The sequence below is a fragment of the Pteropus medius genome, unplaced genomic scaffold, assembly GCF_902729225.1.
Source record: "Pteropus medius unplaced genomic scaffold, Ma_sr-lr_union100, whole genome shotgun sequence".
NCBI lineage: Eukaryota > Metazoa > Chordata > Mammalia > Chiroptera > Pteropodidae > Pteropus > Pteropus medius.
This window is the reverse complement of record NW_024354875.1, coordinates 8,476,564-8,497,166: the sequence shown is the minus strand read 5'-3', so window position 1 is coordinate 8,497,166 and position 20,603 is coordinate 8,476,564. Positions and strand designations below refer to the sequence as shown.

At 31.6% G+C, this 20,603-nt stretch overlaps 1 protein-coding gene across 1 annotated transcript in view; it reads left to right on the top strand.

Moving 5' to 3' along the window:
- The window catches only part of LRP1B (LDL receptor related protein 1B), a 1,647,539-nt gene that overhangs the window by 1,000,672 nt on the left and 626,264 nt on the right, over positions 1-20,603 (top strand). The window contains exons 15-17 of the mRNA XM_039855262.1: positions 3,536-3,658; positions 13,417-13,557; positions 16,534-16,659. Coding sequence (XP_039711196.1) covers positions 3,536-3,658; positions 13,417-13,557; positions 16,534-16,659 — 390 coding nt within the window. The remainder of the gene's footprint in view (positions 1-3,535; positions 3,659-13,416; positions 13,558-16,533; positions 16,660-20,603) is intronic.

Here is a 20,603-nt window from a genome sequence, read left to right as displayed (position 1 = left end):
ATCTCTCCATCAAGCAGAGAAAAAGAAAATCCCTATAGGTTTACGTTTTATATTAGGTTCAAAGACTTCTAACTTCACATGTGATAAAACTGAGAAGTCAGCAGTCCAGGAGGCCTATTACAGAAAAGGGGATTTTTTTTTCTTCTTCCACCACTTTGAAGAATTCAGATAAGAGTGAAAGGTGTAATTCCTTTGGGCCGATGGTTTCTATGTTATGCTGTTTCCTAAAAATGAAAGATATTTTATTAATAAAAGTCAAATTACTAAGGCCTGGAAACATTGATATATTAATATAAGTTTGTGAAATGTTTTAATATATCATTTGTGTTTTTATTACTATTCTATGAAAGTTATACTTTTAACTAACCTACCTTGAAATGCTAAGTATGTAGAACATGTATATATATACTTACATACAAACAACAATAGCCCCTTATCTTGATAAAACAGACATATCTATCCAAATACTTTTACCCAGATTATTACCCATTCAAATTTCTAATTAAAAGTTTTATGTATGTATGTATGTATGTATGTATGTATGTATGTATTCATTCATCAATTTGACTAATGTTTATCAAACACACACTCTGTCTCACACTGTAAAGGGCAGAACAATTCTACTTCTCCAAGATATAAGATTGGGGGAAAAAAGGCAAAAGTTTTTGGCCCAGACAGACCACTATTTTGAACTTAATTTTAAAAGCTACTCTTCTTTGTTTTCCTTGCAGATTTAATTTTCTTAAGTATCTGCTTTCATAGTAACTTAATCTATAATTTTATTTTGTTGTATTCAGTATGTTATTTTTCTGTCTTTTTAAATCTAATTTTATTTATATATATGAATAAATTAGAGAATAAAAGCATGAATTTTAGATTACAAAAAAGCCTTGCTTCAAATTATTTAAGAAGACCGATTAATAATAGTCACTATTATTATGATCTAGAAATAAGTAATAATCCTTATCTAAATCCTTATTTTTAATAAGAATTTTTTTTTATTTCTAGACATTACAAAAGTCATTGAAACCCATATATACTCAGTATTCCCACCTACAAATGAAATAAAACCTACTTTATAAGTTTGTTATAAAAACTGAATTAAATTAAATGTATATTTAAGGTAACTAGGCCTGGGATTGATACATAGTATATTTTCAATTGTGATAACTATCAATATGTTCATGAAATCATTCGTTGATATGTATGCCTATTTTTTAGTTTTATTAAATTTATCAGGGTGGCATTGGTTTGTAAAATTATATAGATTTCAGGTGTAGAATTCTATAGCACATCATCTTCATACTGCATTGTGTACTCATCACCCAGGTTCAAATCTCCTTCTGTTACCATGTATATGAACCCCTTTATTCTTTTCTATTTCGCCCCCAATCTCTTTTCCCTCTGATAACCACCATACTATTGTCTGTGTTTATGAGTTTTTGTTTCTCTTATTTGTTTGTTGCTTTCAGTATTATATCTCACATATGAGTGAAATCGTATGGGTCTTGACTTTTTCTGTTTAACTTACTTTGCTTAACATATTCTCAAGGTCCATCCATCTTGTCACAAATGACAGAATTTCATCTTTTCTTATGGCTGGGTAATATTCCATTGCATATATGCACCGCAGCTTTATCCAATCGTCTATCAAAGGACACCAGTTGTTTCCATGTTTTGGCCACTGTGAATAATGCTGCAATGAATATAGGGGTCCATATATCTTTACAAATAAATGTTTTCAAATATTTCTGGGCAGATACTCAGAAAAGGGATTGCTAGGTCATATGATAAATTCTATTTTTATTTTTTTTAAGGAAACTCCATGCTATTTTCCTAATTACTTAAATTATATATTCAATGAAATGTAAATATTAGTCATGGTATTAAATTAAAGTATATGATATTTAGCATATATTTTTCATATGAAAATATGTCAGTATATTTTCAGAACTTTCTTATTTATTACTGTTTTAAATTCATCATATTTCTCAAAATGTTTTGAATTAATTCTAATTTTATAGAATCTGAATTCTACTAAAATATTGAATAGACAGTTTAATCCTGTATATAATATGCCTAACATAGACAGAATACCAAAGAATCCTATGAAATATTGTATTTTTATTCCATGGTCATGAAATAAACATTACTATATCTGGATCTGCTTAAAAAATGTCTGCATTCACCATTGAAAAAAGCTTGAACTAATCTTAATTATCCTCTGAGTTTAGAAATTGATGCTATAGCTTGAATTATTAGCTTCCTTAGCTTTCAAGTGTATTTCTTATTTTTTATAAACATAGCAAATATAATTTACTTCTCAGAATAATGAAAAAAAAAGATTATATATTTAGGTCATTTCTTCTAATCTGTGGGCACATGATGATAATCAATGGGGATGAATTAAATATTTACTGAATATAGCAACGTTTTGAGTTTTTTTTTTTTTTTTTAACTTAGTCTTAATAATCTCTACATAGCACATTCAACCCCTAAGGCTCACAGTATGATAACCTAGTCTGTCACTTTAGTAACAGTTTTGATACTTGTGCTTTAACTGCCAACACAATTTTAATCATTATGTTATTTTACTATATATGCTCAAGTAATTAAAAGCTCTTTATTTTAAATGTTAAGATCTTCTGATATAATCAAAATGTTATTTAACAATACAGTGAAAAATATAACCATGTAAAATGACCCTGACATCTACACTGTCAGTTGGATGCTAGTGTTGTAGAGTTCTTTGTGACTGTTCTATACATATGTGACTAAGAAAACATATTTTCCTTTCTGCCCTTCCAACTTGTTGGAATAAATGGCATCAAAATGATGATTACCTAAATTTTATTTATTCTTACCTACATCTTTATAAAACATAATTCCCAGCCTCTTCAAAATTTTACCTCAGTTTTATCTGAATCCCCAAGGGTGTCTCCCATATATTCATAAATAATACCCTTATAAATTTCCCTGGGTTCCTGTTTAATTGATGTATGTGCATGCCTCATCAGTCCTCCGCTGTTTAGGTCCGCTGGGAGAACACTTTTACCTTTGTGTATTGTACATTTGCTGGTACCAGCAAGCCTGCTCACTTTGAAGGCTTCACAGAGAGCCTGTGTTCCTTGGAGTCCTCAGTGCACTGGCATTCCAGTATACCCCTTGCACAAAAGGGAACAATATCTCACTCCTTTCCCCAGTGCTTGTTTGCTTTCTTTAACTTGGGATCCAAAGCTGCATTCCAAGTGCTGGTGGTCTACTTTCCAAAGAACTCAGACTTAAATACATTAGGTGTAATCTGGGAAATTATCCTAGAGAGACTAGAAGCCATTCTGTCTTCTCAGTTCTTCCTCTCTCCTGGTACCTAATTGCACACAGACCTCTATCTCCTACAATCAACATGCAAATTCCTCTCATCTCCCAGTCCATCATATATTTTCAAACATTATACCTACCTCTAACTCCTAGAAAGATGGGCTAATTTTGTATGGAATCAGAGTTCTCCGACATGTATGTTTCCTTCCTTTCGCAGGTGACAATATGTGCCGAATAAATAATGGGGGCTGCAGTACATTGTGCTTGGCCATTCCAGGAGGCCGAGTATGTGCTTGTGCCGATAATCAACTTTTAGATGAAAATGGGACAACTTGCACATGTAAGTTTCTTCTCTTGGTACACTCATTGTTTAAATGTATCTTTTTGAAAAACAAAGCAGATGAAACCAAAGGAATCAAAATCAAACTTGGAAAGAAAAATGTATTTAAGTACTTAGGTATAATTCCTTGTAGACTACAAATAACTAACTGAATTAATTTCTAATGTAAAGATGAATAATGATAATCATGAAGTTTTACCAAGTATTCTGTCATTGCTATGTATAGTTTAGTAAAATTATATAAATAAGTATATTCCACAGAAGAAAATATTTCATGAAATTGTTAGAGAATCTCAACATCACTAGTAACTAAAACTTTGTAGTTGGTTATATAGATGACATGTTAATGCACACCATAGTCCTCAAATTACAATTAACGGCTTATTAAGCTCAGTTATCTATATTTAGTGGTGAAGAGCAAGAAAAGAGATAGAAAAGAGACTTCTAGGGAATTTCTAGACTTTATAAAAATAGTGAATGAACTGCATTGATTGACCTGGATTAAAATCACTTTATTAACTTTTTTGACTCTCTTGATTGACTGCATCTTGTTCCAATGTGATGCTTTTGAAAATCATCCTCTCTATACATTACCATTTCTATTAAGCACAGTAACAGCAATAATGCTCTGCATATGATTAATACTATATAAATGTTTCTGAAATTATTTAATTTTGATTTGTGTGGTACTCATGATTCCCCAAAGAAATAGAAGTGATAGGATGTATATACATATATAGAAAGAGATTTGTTATAAGAAATTGGCTTATATGATTATGGATGCTGACAAGTCCCAAGTATGTAGTCAGCAACTGGAATCTCAGGAGTGCCAATGGTTTAAATTCAATCTGAATTCTGGTAGGCTTGAGATCCAGGAAGAGTAAATATTTCAGTTTGAGTCGAAAGGCAGGATAAAAGGCAATGACCCAGTTCAAAGCACTCAGGCAGGAAGGATTCCTCTTACTGGGAAGTAGGCCTTTTTGCTCTATCACATCTTCTACTGATTGGATGAGGACCACCCTCATTAGGAAGGACAATCTACTTTAACTTAGTCTACTGATTCAAATGTTAACTTCTTCTAGAATGCTGTCACAAACACACCTAGAATAATGTTTGACCAAATATCTGGGCCCTCTATGGCCTAGTCAGGTTGACACAAAAATAAACCATCACGAATTGTTAAATAAATATTTTATGTATTTTTTTCCCCATTAGTTATAATGATTGTCTTCAGGGAGGCAAAGGGAGAAATAAGTGAAATAAAGAAAACTTCAACTTATCTGTAATATTTTACATTTCTTGTTCTGAAGAAAAAAATGTGGATAAGATATTTCTAAAATCTGATTTAATAAGTAGAAATATTTGAGAAATATTTTTAAAAATAAAGTGAAAAATCTACTCATAATGAATCTACTATTTAGCAATAAACCACTAAAATTTTTTGATGTCGTTCTTTATAATTATATATCTCTGGAAATTATTGTTTCTTTCTACTACTACTACTAATGATAGGTAAAATTTATTGAATTCTTATACTGGATGTGGCATTTTGCAATAAATATTCATGATCCTCATTAATCCTTATAATAATCATATAAGAAAGATGCTATTACTATCTCATTTTATATTTAGAATTTAGACTCAGGATTAACAACTTTTCAAAGTTTACATAATTAGGAAGTAGAACATTTGGAATTTAGCCCCAGGTATTTTGTTTTTGGAGACTACACTTTTAATTATGTTGTACTTTATAAATTTTGGATCATACTGTAGTATATTTTATGTTGTCTTTTATTTTTACTTAACATGAGAATAAGCATCTTATCAAGTAATTACATATTTTTTGTAAACTCAATATTTAGTGGTCGATATTTACAAATTATCTCCTTTTCCTCTTTGATGTTTAGTATTATTTCTGATGCACTATTCTACACTATTTGTGTGTTTCTTTACTGTTTATAATTCCTTCTGTTTTTTACCATACACTCTATGGTAGATTTATTACAATATTTTTAAGCATTTGGAATAATACCACGAGTTTTAAATTATATTACTATTATTTTGAGTTGCAACTATTTGAGATGAAGATTTAGCTTTCTATACTATCATCTTTATCTTCCTCAATTTCAGTCCTTATTACAATTTAGGATTTCTGACAAGAAATATTATTTCGAATCTTCAAACAGTAAGTCTCCTTATAAAAATGTTTTGACATTTATAGTTAGTTTATTGATAAATTTTACAATATTTTCTTTTAGACCTGGATCAGTGCTTCGCTAGATGTATCTCTTTGTAGTCAAACTGTTAGTTCTCCATTATTTATCTGTTAATTTTCATTGACATATAGGATAAATAGAGTATATCTTAATGTTACTTCTTTAAGAAGAGTACAAAGAATGTATACTATGGAGTTATTGTGTATTACAAGTATGTCTCCTTTGCCTTTATATGCGAATAGTAATTCCTCTGGATATTAATTATTGGCTGAACAAAATTTTTCTACAAAATTCTAGAAATATTCTTTCATTTTATTCTAGAATAATATACTTCAGAAGACAGATAAGAATTTTATCTGTTGGGACAAGGTTGTCTTTCCCATTTTTTAGTAGGATTTTTAAAGTTGCATATAAGACAATTCCTATAGAAAATGATTCTCTGAGCTATAGTTTCTTTGGGTCATCAGTTTCCCTTTCTTCGTTCTGTGGTATTATTTTACAGTTCTCATTTTGTCATTTATTTATCATCAGAAGAGATCTATCAAAACTCATAATTTGTCAATAGACAAAGATTAAGCATTGGTTTAAATAACAATCTGTTCAGTTTCATGCTAAGCTAAATTTTATCTTAATTATTAAAATGAAAAGTATGATTTATGTGCATGTTTCTTAGTTTAATTTTAATTTTAATTTTTTTAACATTTTATTTTTTTATTTTCCCCTTCCCCCCCTCCTTAGTTTAATTCTTAGTTATACCATGGATTCATACAAAATTATTTTCCTGGTATAAAATGAGGTTGTTCACTATTCTAGCTGAATAACTTTAAAATTTTGAACTGATGAAGTGCGCACACACACACACACACACACACACACACTCACACACAATAACTTTTATAAACCTCTATCAGGTCTCATTCTGCATTCATTCTACCCCAAGACTTCCTTTCAAGGATGGAAGGTAGTAGTGCCAAGTATCTCTGTTTTTTGTAGGCACAGACCTTATAGTCAGTAATACAGCAGCGAAGGGTCTCTTCCTACTTAGACCTAGACAGCCTTATTCAATTTCTAGTGGCATAACGTTGAGAAACTTTTGATTAAATATTTAAATCTAGTCCTATTGGTTTTACAAAAAAAAAAAGTCAGTTTCCTTAAGGTAATGTCAATAGAATGATCAAGAGGCTGAATTCTCAGGATCTTATGAGTTTTCACTCTTCATCTTTCTTTTTATAATGGGAAGTTGGAGGGAGTGTGTATACATCAGGTACTAATATCTGGACGACTTGTTAAGCTTGGAATTTTCTAATTAGTCCTTTAATTTTAATTGCGTGAATCATAATTATCTGGATCATGGCCTCCAGATTCTATTTTCTTCATTCTTATCCCCTCTAAAAACTCATGGATTCCTTACAGGTTGACATATTTATACCTATATCAATATTTACATAGAAAATATATTGATCATTAAATATTTCTGTGCAAATAACCCCAGTGCAGTAAAAGGGGATATGAAAGAAAATTTTTCACCTGTTCTTATTACACTAAACAATGTTAAATTAACAAATGCAGGTGAGTTCATATTTGTTGTTGAAGAATTTGTCGTTGCATTTGGCTGTTAAAAATTCTACTATTTTTAATATAGCATGTGACTTGCCCAAGTTTCTTTCAAGTGTAATGGGAAAAATCGAGATACGATTTGTAAATAATTTATTGCAAAGAACTCAAAGTGTGTTTATATAAATTATTCCACTTCCAATTCATGTAATGGTAAAAAGTTTTTTTAAGAATATGTTAGTCTTAGTTTGCAGATGACAAAATTAAAATGCAAAAGAATTATAGATAGAGTGCAGGGTTGCAGAATACAGTGCAAAACAAACATCAATGTGTCACTAACCTCTAATTAATGCTAATTCTTCTGGGATTGTGATTTAATTCAGGCTATATTATAGTTTTTTAAACTGCTCTCAAGTGGATTAACTCTGAAATATGAACTAACAAGCAAAACAAAAATATATGTTGTAGCCATTGAGATATGATTGTCTTGGTTTCAGTCATCTTCATTTAACTGATATCAAATGAACAAAAAGCCATTGGCAGATGGTCAGGCCAGAATTAAACACCAGTGGTTGTTTTTCATTGAACTTGTAGTATAAACCTGTTCCAGAGGAGGCATTCTCCGCACAGAAAAATATTGGCAAGTTCTATGATCGATTAAGGATGAATTTTAATGTCATGCCTGGAAGGAATCAAGAATGAGAGTAGTTTGGATTCTTTGTCCTTGTGAATTTTGTGTGTCATGGTCAAATTCTCTCAGAATTAGAAATGAGGCCAGGTGTAACACAATAACTTGAAAATTACTGCCCTGGAGAAACATATGTAAATCCAGTTGATCAATTACCAAGTGAGATTTTTTAAATTTATCTTGACATCTTTGTGAGGAAAATCACAACATAAAAAGTTAATCAGTGAACACATGGATAATCATGAGAAAGTAAATTGAGCTCCTTAAAAATGATAGTTAATATTTTTTTTTTTTTAAATAAGATAAGTTTATTTAGAGTAACAGGCAATAATTTTTTAAATACCTCTTTATTGGCCTGAAAGAAAAGACAGAACTTTCCAATACTTCTAACCCAAAGAAAGCAACTTAAACATTGCAAAAATATTGGTCAGCCAAGAGTAGAATTGCACAAATATATGCAGTGGTACTCTGTAACCTTCTTCACCTTCTGCCAATACCAGATATATTCCTCTCTCAAAAACAGTGCTCCACTATGGCTGAGACATTTATCTGTTCAGCTGTGACAAGCCTTATGTTCTAGGATATATGCAATCTAATGTGTAGTAAAAAGTTTAAGGCAGTAAAAAGCTTAGAAGCCTCATCTAGATGAAAATTTATGGCCTTCTATGCATAGAAACTCACAGAAGATTATGTACCACAGGGTGGCTGCTCAGAAGACCACTCTATCTAATGGAAGGTCATCCTGTTTAATTTAAAGGGGAACATTCAAAACTCATAGCAGCATTTTGCATACTACTTTCCTGTATAGGCAAGCTTATATAAAGGCATTTAACAAACTACAACTTAAGTTTTCTTTAGGGTTCTTCCTGCTTCCTGCTCAAGTAAAGAGATCATTAGAAATTCTGTACTCCCAACATAAAAAAAAAATCATTATACAAACAAGCACGTTCTAATTTGAGACTGAAAGGAACAATAAGAAAAGTTTATTTTATTTTTTTGAACTTTTATGCTAAGTTATTATAATTTTAATAACCATCAACAGCAAAACATCAATTGAGAGAGAAGACAAGACTTAGTTTGGAATAGATTACCACACTGGGGTTGAAAAGAAAAAAAAGCAAAGTTAGAAACAGGCGTTTGTTCATGGGCACCATAGCTAATAAACCAAAGTCAAGAACATTTGTATTAAGTTCCGTTGCTGAGCTGAGATCTAAATATGAGATGATTCAAAACTAAAAGTTTATTAGTAAGGCTTCGTCCTTTACTTCGTTATGATCTGGATGTTAACTCCAGCAATTAGTTATCTTACTGGTGAGATCATGTTATAATATTTTTGCTAAAAGTGACCCTGGCAGTAGAATTATAGGTTTTGTGTCAGTTTGCAAAATCACAGTGCAAAGCACAACTCTGTGCAACGCTTATAATTCTGACACTTGTTATACTAAAAGCAACTTACGGCTGTGCTCAAACACCCAATGCTATATATGTTCAGTCATATTAAGTATTGGAACAAAGTGGCATACATGGAGCTTTTCCTATAGGTTCACTCTTTTGGTTGAGGAGAGAAATTTATCACTTTCTCGCCCTTTCTATATACATATTGATTACTTTTCCCTTATAGTAAACTAACTTCATCCATATTTTTGGGTGATGGGAGAAGAGCATTAGCTGATGAGCCAGTTGAAGTGATGTTGTTTTCCTGAAGTATTTATACAGTCCCCAGAGATAGAATCTCCCACTACAATAATGACTATAAATTAGAATTATCAATCTCTGTTAATTCCAGTAAATCAGGCAACAAATATTTTTCATCAACTGCTCTGTAAGTGGTTCTGTGCTAGGCATTGTTGTATTCTGTATGTGACATTGTTCTTCTTACATTCAGTATCAAGGGGAAATATTAGATGTGTAAAATTTTTTTGTGTAAAAATAACTCCTTTATAAAAGTTTGTTCAAGGTATAGGAATACTAATCTTATTTTTATAGATATTATTGACTCTCTTATGTGATGCCAAATATATTTGTTTCATAATTTTGTTGATTCTCACGCAAGTTTGTAGATTTCCTGGCCACCAGCTAGGATCTGTGACATATGACATTGCTATCCAATTCCACACACTTAGGTAAATGCTGGGGAAAAGACTGCTTTTTAAATGCCTAACTGCCATTTTATACAGATTGTCACCTATCATATTAAATGTTTTCTTGATAATGGACATTGTTAACTAAAAAATAACTTATCTTCTATTATTATGAATAATGAAAAAACCTCATAATCAACAGATAACATGATTTTTGGTTTTGTTTTATTTTGCTGTGTGTGTGTATGTGTGTTTGGTATAACTTATAACTACTGATCACATCTGGAAGACTTGGGTCTTGGTTTAGGGTTGGAATAAACTAATTTGATCTATATTAATGTCAAAAACAGTAAATATAAAAATGTAAAATTATATCAAAAGGGTAACTCTACTGGTTTCAAGCAATTATTCATAAACTGGTATGAAAAATAAAAATAAAACTTTAGACCTCATCATTATCTGTTTTTGAAAATTGCCACCTTTTTATTAGCAAACATCATTTAAAAATAACCAACTATTAAAAAAAAAACAACTATCTGCATATATTTGAAACCATGTTTAGAACAAGCTTAAAAAGTCTGCCTATTTGCATTTATTTCATAATGATCTAAATGACACTTAATAAACATTTGGACTCTAATTAGACTTAAAGACCTTATCACTAAATCGATTATGATAAAGAATATTTAGTTTTGAAATATCAATTTTCTCATGTAGTTTATCTTTTCCTAAACATCTTGCTCTTCCTTAATATAAATATAATTATTAAAAAATGACTAAAATTTTATTCTTATATATGGATATCTTTGATCATTTCTTAAAAGGGTGGGTTGGGTTATTTTCTCTAAATAGCCATGTAAAAGCCAAGCTTTTTAAGTTGCTGAAATTATTATCAGAAGAGAACTAGTGGTTTCTTGGGTTTTTGAATCCTCAATTTGTGAAATAATAAAATTGAAGTCAACTAGAGAGAGATTGGAGAAAATTGTAAAGCTGAACTTCAGTAGGAGAAGCAGCTGATTATATCTCAAATCAGCTTTCTTGACCAACTAGACTTTTTAAAAAAGCTCTGAGGACAGAGATGAAGGATTTGGGGTGTTGGAAGAAAGCAGTGAAGGGTTATAGAAGTACAAATTAGTAGTTGATAGCTGGTCATGGGGATGGGGAGCACAACACAGGGAATGCAGACAGCAGTAATGTAATGGCTAGGTGTAGAGCCAGAGGGGAGAAAGAGTAATCAAGAGGATTGTTTCATAAACTGTATAAAAGTATAACCAATGTACTGTATACTTGAAACTAGCAATAAAATAAAGTTTAAAAACCTTAAAAAAAAAAAAAAAAGCTCTGAGAAACAAGCTTAATAATTGTAGCAAAGAAATTAATCGAACTGCTATTAATTAAGTAGTTTAAGCTGAGTTTATGTAGATTCAAAAGAAGAAACTATACCACCCTCAAAGATCTTGGGGTCTGAGTAGACTTGAAACTCAAAATAAGAAAAACGTGCAGTTTATTAGTATTCAACTCCACAGGTTTTGAGAAAAGCTTACTCCTGGAGATTGTCAGACATATCCCAGAGTGCAACTTCCACTGTTTTGATTTCCATCCTCACTTCCAGGTGCTGCTATAAAAAGGCATCCTAGAATTGAATAGGAGACCCAGTGATCTTTCCTTTTTGTTTTTATATTGTCATTATGGATTTATTCTCTCTCGCTCTCGCGCTCGCTCTCTCTCTCTCTCTCTCTCTCTCTCTCTCTCTCTCTCTCTTTCTCTCTCATCTATCTATATCTATCTATCTATCTATCTATCTATCTATCTATTATCATCATCATCATCTATGTATCTATCTATCTATCTATGATCATCATCTATCTATATATTTATAAAATTTGTTACTTTCAAGTGACCTTACAGAAATGGCATCATTAGAGAAATTGTTGCTACAACATTTTGCTATTGAAAAATATTAGACAGAGGAAAAATTACTGTCAGTCTCTATATACAATGTCTGTTGTCTGCGAGGAAGGGGACAGCAAACAAACAGAATTATCTTTTTTTTCTGATTGAATATTTCATTCACCATACTAATTATTTTTTACCCTTAAGGCCTTAAATAAGAGTCTAAATTTATGGGGCTTCATTTTTTTTTCCCAGTCTCACAAACCCATATGCCTTGTACATTGCCGCATAACTAACTCTCTGAAGCAGATTCTCTGCAGTTGTGGTTCGAGTCACATTCCCTACTCCATTCTTTGAAGAATGGAAAATGCAAAGATTAGGAGAGTTCTAACACAGAATGTTCAGGAAATGCCACAATGTTTTCTTGATATTTCTTATTGTTGAAGTGTATATAGGTTTTGTGACAGTTCATCAGTCCAAATCAATTATCTAAAATAAAGTTTATAGCCATTAAAACTGAAATAGAAAGATTAGCTTTTGTTTTTCCTATCAATAAATCAGCTTTTAACAATTCAATGCCTTTTTCAATCCTTGAAACACAATTATTTACTTTAACCATTGCCATATATTCTCTTCTCTTTCTAGACTCTATCAAATCAACTCACAGGGGACAGAAGGCTAGTAAGACTTTCAATTTGTGAATAAATCTCAATTAACTGAATTCCTAACATTTGATTAAAGGACATGGACTATAAGAGAAAAATACTGTATAGAATTTGCATTTATAATAATATTATTTTCATTGATTTAATACTTTTTTGAATACTTAACCAAACCTGAGTTTTTCTCCCATTTGAAGACCAGCAAAGTAAATATAGCCATCCATGTCGTGTGCTATTGCCTTGTCTTTTCACTTTCATTAATTTGTGATGTACTTATCTATAACATGGAAGTAGTAAAATTGTTTTTCAGGTCTAGCTCACAGATTATCATGATGAGCAATTGAGATTATGAATGAAAGTCCAAAACTATAAATCCAAAATAAATATAAAATGGTATTGTAATATTATTATTGTTATTATTTATTGTTTTCGTGAGAGTTGTTTAAAATAAAGCTTTAAAATGCTTACTAGAGTAATAGTGTCAGAAAAAAAGGTAAAAATTTCTCATCTCCAGAGATGATTGACACCACAATGCTGTTTTCATATTTGCTATAAAGTGAAAATTAATCAGTATTTTGTTATTATAACAAAATTTACATTTTAATGAACTGAATATAGCTAGTATTATTCATATACCTTAGATATTTTTTCTATTTAATCCTAGTTAATCCTGGAGAAGTATTACCTCATATATGTAAACCTGGAGAATTCCGTTGCAAAAACAGACATTGTATCCAAGCTCGGTGGAAATGTGATGGTGATGATGACTGTCTAGATGGAAGTGATGAAGATTCAGTGAATTGCTGTATGTTCTCCTTCAAGTAATATTAGATCTTTCTGACTCTTTGTGAACTGTGAAAACAATTTTTGAAAATCTAAAAATATCTTCGATGCAAACTAAATTTAGTTTTTTTTTTCTTTTTCTCAGTCATCTTTTGTACAGAGATTAGACCTTAGATTGCCTCCTATGAAATGGTTTTAAAGCACTATTTTTCTCATTCTTTCTTATCTTTAATATCATCATTTTGATTGCTCCAGAAGTCCTCTCCTGTCAGCACCACCACACTGTCGTCAAAAGGTTGCTGTAGGAGCCCCTTTGGATCTCTGAATTTAAAGATATGAAAAATCAATTTAAACTCCCTCAAGACAGAATTGCTCGTACAGAAGGTCACGATCCACTCCATTGCTCCTTGGCAACTAAGCCTTTAAGAAGATCCAAGGAGACAGACATGGCTTTGGAACACATTATTACTTAACTTGACTGGCTCAGTACATGATAGGAAACACATATGGGGCACTCAGATAGAAATTAAAGGTGTGATTTTTCTCCCCTTTGGCTTCAATTTAGTTTATCATTTGCTACTATAGGAATAGTTTCATGTTTCTGGTAGGGATAATGAAATGTCCCACATAAATGGAAGGAAAACACTTTGAGAAGCACATTAAATAATATCTTGAAAGTATATTTAAGTCACTACTTGCTTTTCAGAGATATCAAATATTTTCACATGAAGAAAGGTATGTGGTCCGACCCTATACCCTGGGCTTTTCCTGAAGTCTTCTAATTCACTCCTAGTACATATTCAATTCTATCAATAATTCCTATCTCTTTTATCTCCAAATAATTAAGTTTTCATCTTTACCTCCTCTCAGTCTTCACTGGCTAAATTAGGTTCTTATTGTAGGTTAACTCAGGAAGTGCCCTATTATTACTCCTACCACTATTTCTCCCCTAACTAAAGCTCATTTTTGACACTGCTTCCAGAAAGGTATTTATGTACTGAAATTGAATCTTATTACTTTAATAACTGCAAAATTAACAAAATAAATTCTAAAATTAATTGACTCGCATATAAGGCACTTTATGTTATGTCACATTTTTACATTTTTAAGCCTTAAATGTTTATCATGCATACACTTAACCTCTTTGTTCTTATTAAGTTGAACTATAAGTAGACCTCCAAAACATGTCATTCTCTCTCTACAGAATTCACAGTAGTTTTTCATTACCTCCATAGGGAAGACTTTTTTGAACACCAAAATAATCTTCTCAATATAGCTCAGTTGAAGTTAAACATGTCCTGTATATTCCTTTACTATGATACTTGACAAATCATATTGCGATTGTATGCTTACTTATCTGGTTCCTCTAATAGATTAATATCTTCATGAGGAGACACATTATGTTGTAGCATTTTTGTAGTCTCAGAGTCCACTACAGCACCTAACACATGAATGAATAATGACTACACAAATGGGGCAAAAGAATGCTAAATATCTCTGACCACCTTTCAGCAGTATGGTGCCCTCTCTAAACATTACAGTGATTCTGAGCAGCATTTTTATTTCTGGGGCCCCATGGTTAATATTCTAGAACTATACAATTCATTTTAGAAGATTATTTTAGATTTTAAGTACTTATAACCTTTGACCTTGAATTCTGTTATCATTCTATTTTCTACCCTTTAACTTCTCAACTCCAAATCACAAAACTATGGGTTATATTTACACCTTCTTTTTGAACTCTGATTTACATCATCGATTAAAATTGCAAAGGTTCTTGATCAAGCTTCAATGAAGTGCTTACGCATAATCTTGTACTTTAAAATGTTGACCCTGTAATAAAATGGATGACTTTTATTCTCACGAGCAGCTATTCTTGCTAAAGTCCCTGGAGTAAAAATGTTAATCATGAGCTCCAGAAAACATAAAGCTTTTCTACCTTTTTTTTCTTGTTGTACATGAATAAAAACTTTCTAAAAAGTGATAAAACATTTTTATCACCAAAGCTACTTTAAAGAAATCGTGTTTTATGGAAACTGACTTGGAAGGCATACATTTGTTATGCAACAGCATGTTAAATGGTTATTTTTCAAATTCTAAGTAACACTAATATCAACATTTATTTTTAAATAGAAGTGCAACTACTAGATGGAAGGAAAATTACTTCAAAAGAATGTTGAAGCTGTGAGTATGCCAATTCAGTTAGGAATTTAGTCTCTAGAAAGCAAAAAAAAAAAAAACCAACAACAACACAGGTTAACTTTAAGATGGCCTCCTCTTGTGCTTAGATATTGGAGATTTAATCCCTAGCACAGCTTCCCACGTGAGAATTGGTCTTATCCTCAGTATATTTTTTGGATGCACGTTTATTTGTGTGTACTGGGGGAAAACTCATAGTGATCATTTTTATTATTAAAATTTTGCAAGAGCTCATATTTAACATCAATTCCAGGTCACAGGTAATGCATTTTTCTTTTCTATATTTTACTTCCATTTCCAAGAAATATTGGACAAAGCGTAACAAAATTAGATTTATTTAATATTTTAAGAAGTACTTGAGTGTATATGTGGCTTAAACAATTATTTTTGATATGTATGATTAAATTATTTGATGTATACTTGTTTGGTTTTACATTAAAATTTGAGGTTAATTTTAAATGTTTTTGTAAATATTTTGAAATTGAGTCACTTGCTCTGTTAAGGGATGGAAAAACAAAGTGATATAGTTGGTTTTAGTGAAGATATGAAAAAATGAATATATTTCTTTTTATATGAGATTTAATTATTTGATGTTCTCTAGAAAATTATTACATTTTAACAGAGCCCAGAATATAAATATTTTTATGAAATATGAGATAGTAAATTATAGAAGCTACAGCATATATTCTACTATAATATTATAATTACTGTAACATCTCCATAACTATAACTTAATCACAATTTTATCCAATTTTGTATAATTAAACTTCCTTCTCCTCTTCTTCCTCCCCCACCCCAGCCAATCATAGCTGTCCTGATGATCAATTTAAATGCAAGAATAATCGCTGCATTCCCAAGAGATGGCTTTGTGATGGAGCTAATGATTGTGGGAGCAATGAAGATGAATCCAATCAAACTTGTGCAGGTAAAGGTTTGCTTGTATATATGCATAAACATCTTCCAAAGTTAGTCCCCCATGAAAATGCAGGTCAATGCTTTGAACTAAACGCACTTTCCTAGTGCTGATGATATGATTATTGGAGTATTACATGAATTCAAAGTTTGATGTCACAAAAGCTAGAATACAAATTGTTTTTTACTTAATCTTTGGGCATGACTCTTCTTTCCAAAGTAATTCAGCACTTTATCTATCTATATGAGTTGATGGGCAATACATTGTTTGGACAAGACTTGTCCCTGCTTAAGCTTACTTGGCAGTGGAGGCTGAGGTATGTTAGCATGCTGTGATGCAAGCCATCTCACAAGAACTTTTTTTTTTTTTTACCTTGAAAATATAAGTTATGTATTTTATTTAGTCTGCTATAGAATATATCTGTGAATAATTTTCTGTTCCCGGCACATTATTTCAGCGTGTTTTTTTGTTGTTGTTTGTTTGTTTTTTTATTGTTGTCGATTGTTTGTTTATTTCCCCCATGAAGTCCTTACACTACTAAGCCTATTTATTTTTCCATATAATGTATCCCATTGTAATAAATCTTTGAATCCCTAGCCACATTCTTATTGAATGGGAATATACAGCTGGTGGTACAGGTTACAACTCAGTGCCAAAAAGGTCATTATTAGTCAGATAAGTTTTGAAAAATAATACTGACTAGCAGAGACCTAGTGCTTTTCTTTAAATAATGAAGAAAACATTTATTTGATGCCTCAAGTTGATATAATCAGTAAAAAAAATTTTTAATCATTACATATAGCAATGTCAAAACATATCAACCACATCACCTCTCTTTGCCAAAATAAGCAATACTGAATAATTATTTTAAGGTATTAGTGAAAACTGTGAAGAAAGCTATTAAGAAAAGAGCCAGAGATCAAGAATCCTGGTTATACTCTTGGTTTTGTCACTATTTTTTTCTTGGCAAGACTTGTACCTGTCTGCACTTCAATTTCCTTGTATACTTATTTCAGTTCTATAAGAATATGAATTAACTAGACATTGTTTCCAAAGAGTTTTTCACCATGTACTAAACAACAACAATGACAAACCAAGTACCATTCTATAATCCAAACCTCCAACTTCTATTCAGTTTTTTTCCATAGTGACATATTTGCTGAATATCCATGGGCTGGTTATTCTCTTGCCCCTTGATTAAAAGCTTAGTCCAATATTTTAGAGTAATTGATTATTTTCAAGATATTTTGTGTGGCTTATAAGGTTGTTTTACAAAGACATTCTAATAGAATAAAGACCACTAGAGACCACGTGGTCCTAACCCCTGCCTTCAAGTCCATTTATTTCATAGATGAAGGCATGGGAGAAGGGACTTGCCTTAACTCACATTGTTGATCAGCATTTAGGGGAAAATCAATCTATGAGTTCTATCTCCAAGGCCATTGTTATTTTTACCAAAATATATTATCTTGAAGATTAGCTAGAATTTTAGGTATGGTTAATTTAACGTTACCCAGATTGCCTTTACAATATGACTATAATTTACAATAATACATCTTTCTAAGCTAGCGCAGTTATTATTTTTTTAAGATTAAAGTTTAATTCAGAGACTGTGCTTCATTACATCCTAAACAGATAGATCTGCTCTCACCTTAAAATAAAAGACACTAAGTGAAATAAGCCAGACCGAAAACGTTGAAAAATCACATGATATCATTTATATGTGGGATATAAACCTAAAAGCAACAAATAAACAGGACAAACAAACAGAGACATGGACTATAAACTAGTGATTACCAGAGGGTAGGAGGTGGTGGAGAAGGGGAAAAGTAGACGGGGTAAAGGAGGTCAAATATATGGTAGCTGAAGGGAACTGGACTTTGGGTGGTAAACATACAATAGAATATCCAGAGGTCAAATTATAACGTACACCTGAAAATTATATAATTGTTTTAACCAATGTTACCCCAATAAACTTAATTTTAAAAAAAAATAAACAAATAAAAGACATTGCTGATTCAATTCATAATATCTTATATTTATTTCTATTAGATTTTTTAATCTGCTTGTTTACATATTATTTTTAAAGGATCACTTGAGTTTCACTGCTATTTATAGTAGTGAAAGCAGAAATGCTATGAATAACAGTGAATAAAGTGCTCGTTTGGGCCATACATATACTAAAATAGCAAATAAAAAACTAATCCTACTTAGTAAGATTTCTAAGACTCTCCAGGCCTGTACTCCACTAGGAAATAGAACACAACTTGCTTATACCTCAGTGACACTTTAAGTGATGCCAGCTGACAACTGCCACTCAGTACTAGGTTAGTATATTTCTGACAGTTTATGAATTTATTTATATTTATGAATAAAAAGAAAAAAGAGACAAATGCACATGCCTTTAGCTTTGAAAATTAAGCATGTCATGTTACAATGTATTTCCATTTTGTTTTATTAAAATAAAACAAAATTGATCACATAGCTCATCATACTGGAAAAATATGGTAAATTCATTAGATAATATCCCTGGCTGAGTCATTTCTATGTATTTCTAGATATAGGTGTATACATAGACATGTATCCTAGATAAAAGATTTCCCAAAGGGGGATTATTTTGTAATTGAAGCCACTGTCCTGTAGCCTTTAGCTTTGTGACTACTTTAAATCTAAAAGAAAATCCTTTCCTACAAAGAAGCTAATTTCCTATTTTAGGTATGGTTTATTCTTTTGGGATTTCTCTCTTGAATCTACTAATTCAATAAATATTTATTATGGCTCTGGAGATAGGATGAGAAAAAAATACACAATACCTTTCCTTAAGAAGCTAAGAGTGAAGATAGAGAGAAAGACATCTAAACAGGTCATTTCAACGCAGTATTTAAAGTGCTAAATTGAACCACATAGGAAGAACAACTAATTTTATTTTGGCAATCCTGGAAGGTTTCCTAAAGGAAGTGATGTCCAAGCTATGCCTTAAAAAAAAAAAAAAAAAAAGCATAGAATAATGCCTAAATAACAGTTCAAGTCATCGAATTAGTCTGATAAAACCAAAATTGGTTTTAATTTCCTATACTTTTCTAGATGATAGAAATATTTTACTACCCCCAAAAAAGATCGAACAGCATAGATTGTAGAGTGTGAAGTGAAAGTGGAGAGTGCATGCAAGAGGAAACAGTATCTATACAGGGGGCAGAAAAGAGATGGCAGTCAGGGGCTTCATAGGTGTTCTCCCTCAACACACACACGCACACACACACACACACACACACACACACACACACACACACACACACATTTGTCTGCTTATAAGGGAGACCCAGAGGACAAAAATGAGAGGTAGTTAGACTTGAAATTCTTTTTTCTTCATAGTGACCATGATAATCCTTGAATTCAAGCCTAGGTAATTTCAGACCAGCATTTTCCCACAGCACAGAACTCTTGTTTGATTACATAATATCTATTCTTCTCATATCCTCCACAGATTTTGACAAAATTGAAACTAGACAGATATAGTTACATTAAGAAAATCGGATGTATTAAAAATTAGACTCTTTTACAAGATGAAGAGTGCATTTTGATGTAACATAGGTTTTGTTTAAAATATAGTGAAGGAAAGGATTAGGAATAGCGTGTTATCCTCTCTTCTCTCCCTCTGTATTGTTCCTGTGCAGTGTGGGATTTCTCACTGCTACATGGCTGCAGGAGAAGCATAATTAGTGAAGGGTAGAAAACATTCACATTGTGACAGTGAATTTTTGATTCACTGCTAGATAAACAATTCCACTGAGGAGGTGTAAATTTCCTCTCCATTAGCGCAGCATTTGCTACAAAATTAGAATCCTCTGGGGCAGCTCTACTAATCTCACCTCCAAGCTAATTTAGAGCTGATGGGAACAAGAGTTGAAAAAGTGGAGGCTGTGTCTTCTTGATGCAAATCCAGTGATTAGAAAGTG